General features: G+C 67.8%; 1 protein-coding gene across 1 annotated transcript in view; it reads right to left on the reverse strand.

The window, feature by feature from the left end:
- Nucleotides 1-437, reverse strand: part of LOC104547406 (cysteine-rich with EGF-like domain protein 1) — a gene marked incomplete at its 5' end in the record, with an annotated part of 604 nt that extends 167 nt beyond the window's left edge. The window contains 4 exon segments of the mRNA XM_010193068.1: nt 1-71; nt 73-200; nt 203-265; nt 353-437. Of these exon segments, the coding sequence (XP_010191370.1) occupies nt 1-71; nt 73-200; nt 203-265; nt 353-437 (347 nt within the window).
- Nucleotides 438-441: the final 4 nt, after the last annotated feature.

The raw sequence follows: 441 nt of genomic DNA on the forward strand, positions 1-441 counted from the left end.
ACCACCTCGTCGTCCGTCACGTCATCGAAGAAGCCCTTCTCTGGGGCATCTGCAAGGATGGGGGAGGGTACAGAGAGGTAGGCAGAGCCCCCCACCACCCCCTGCACCCCCTTCACGTCACATCTTACCAGGGGGCTTATCCTCCACGCACTGCCCGTCCCGCCGGACGTGGCCGCGGGCGCAGACGCAGCGGTAGGCGCGTTCTCGCACACCTCCTGTGCCCCTGTGCACACCGGCTCCTCGGCGCTGGTGCACTCATCCACGTCTAAGGAGAGAGGCAGGGCTCAGGGGGGCTCAGGCAGCAGGGAGAGGGGCAGAGCCGCCCCCTCCCCAGCCTGTGGGGGCCACTCACCCAGGCATTTGGCTCCGTCCCGCCAGTAGCCCTTGTTGCACTTCTTGCAGCGAGCCGGCCCAGCGCCCATGCAGCCAATGCAGGCGGTG

This window comes from Mesitornis unicolor, unplaced genomic scaffold, assembly GCF_000695765.1.
Source record: "Mesitornis unicolor isolate BGI_N332 unplaced genomic scaffold, ASM69576v1 scaffold41839, whole genome shotgun sequence".
Classification (NCBI taxonomy): Eukaryota; Metazoa; Chordata; class Aves; order Mesitornithiformes; family Mesitornithidae; genus Mesitornis; species Mesitornis unicolor.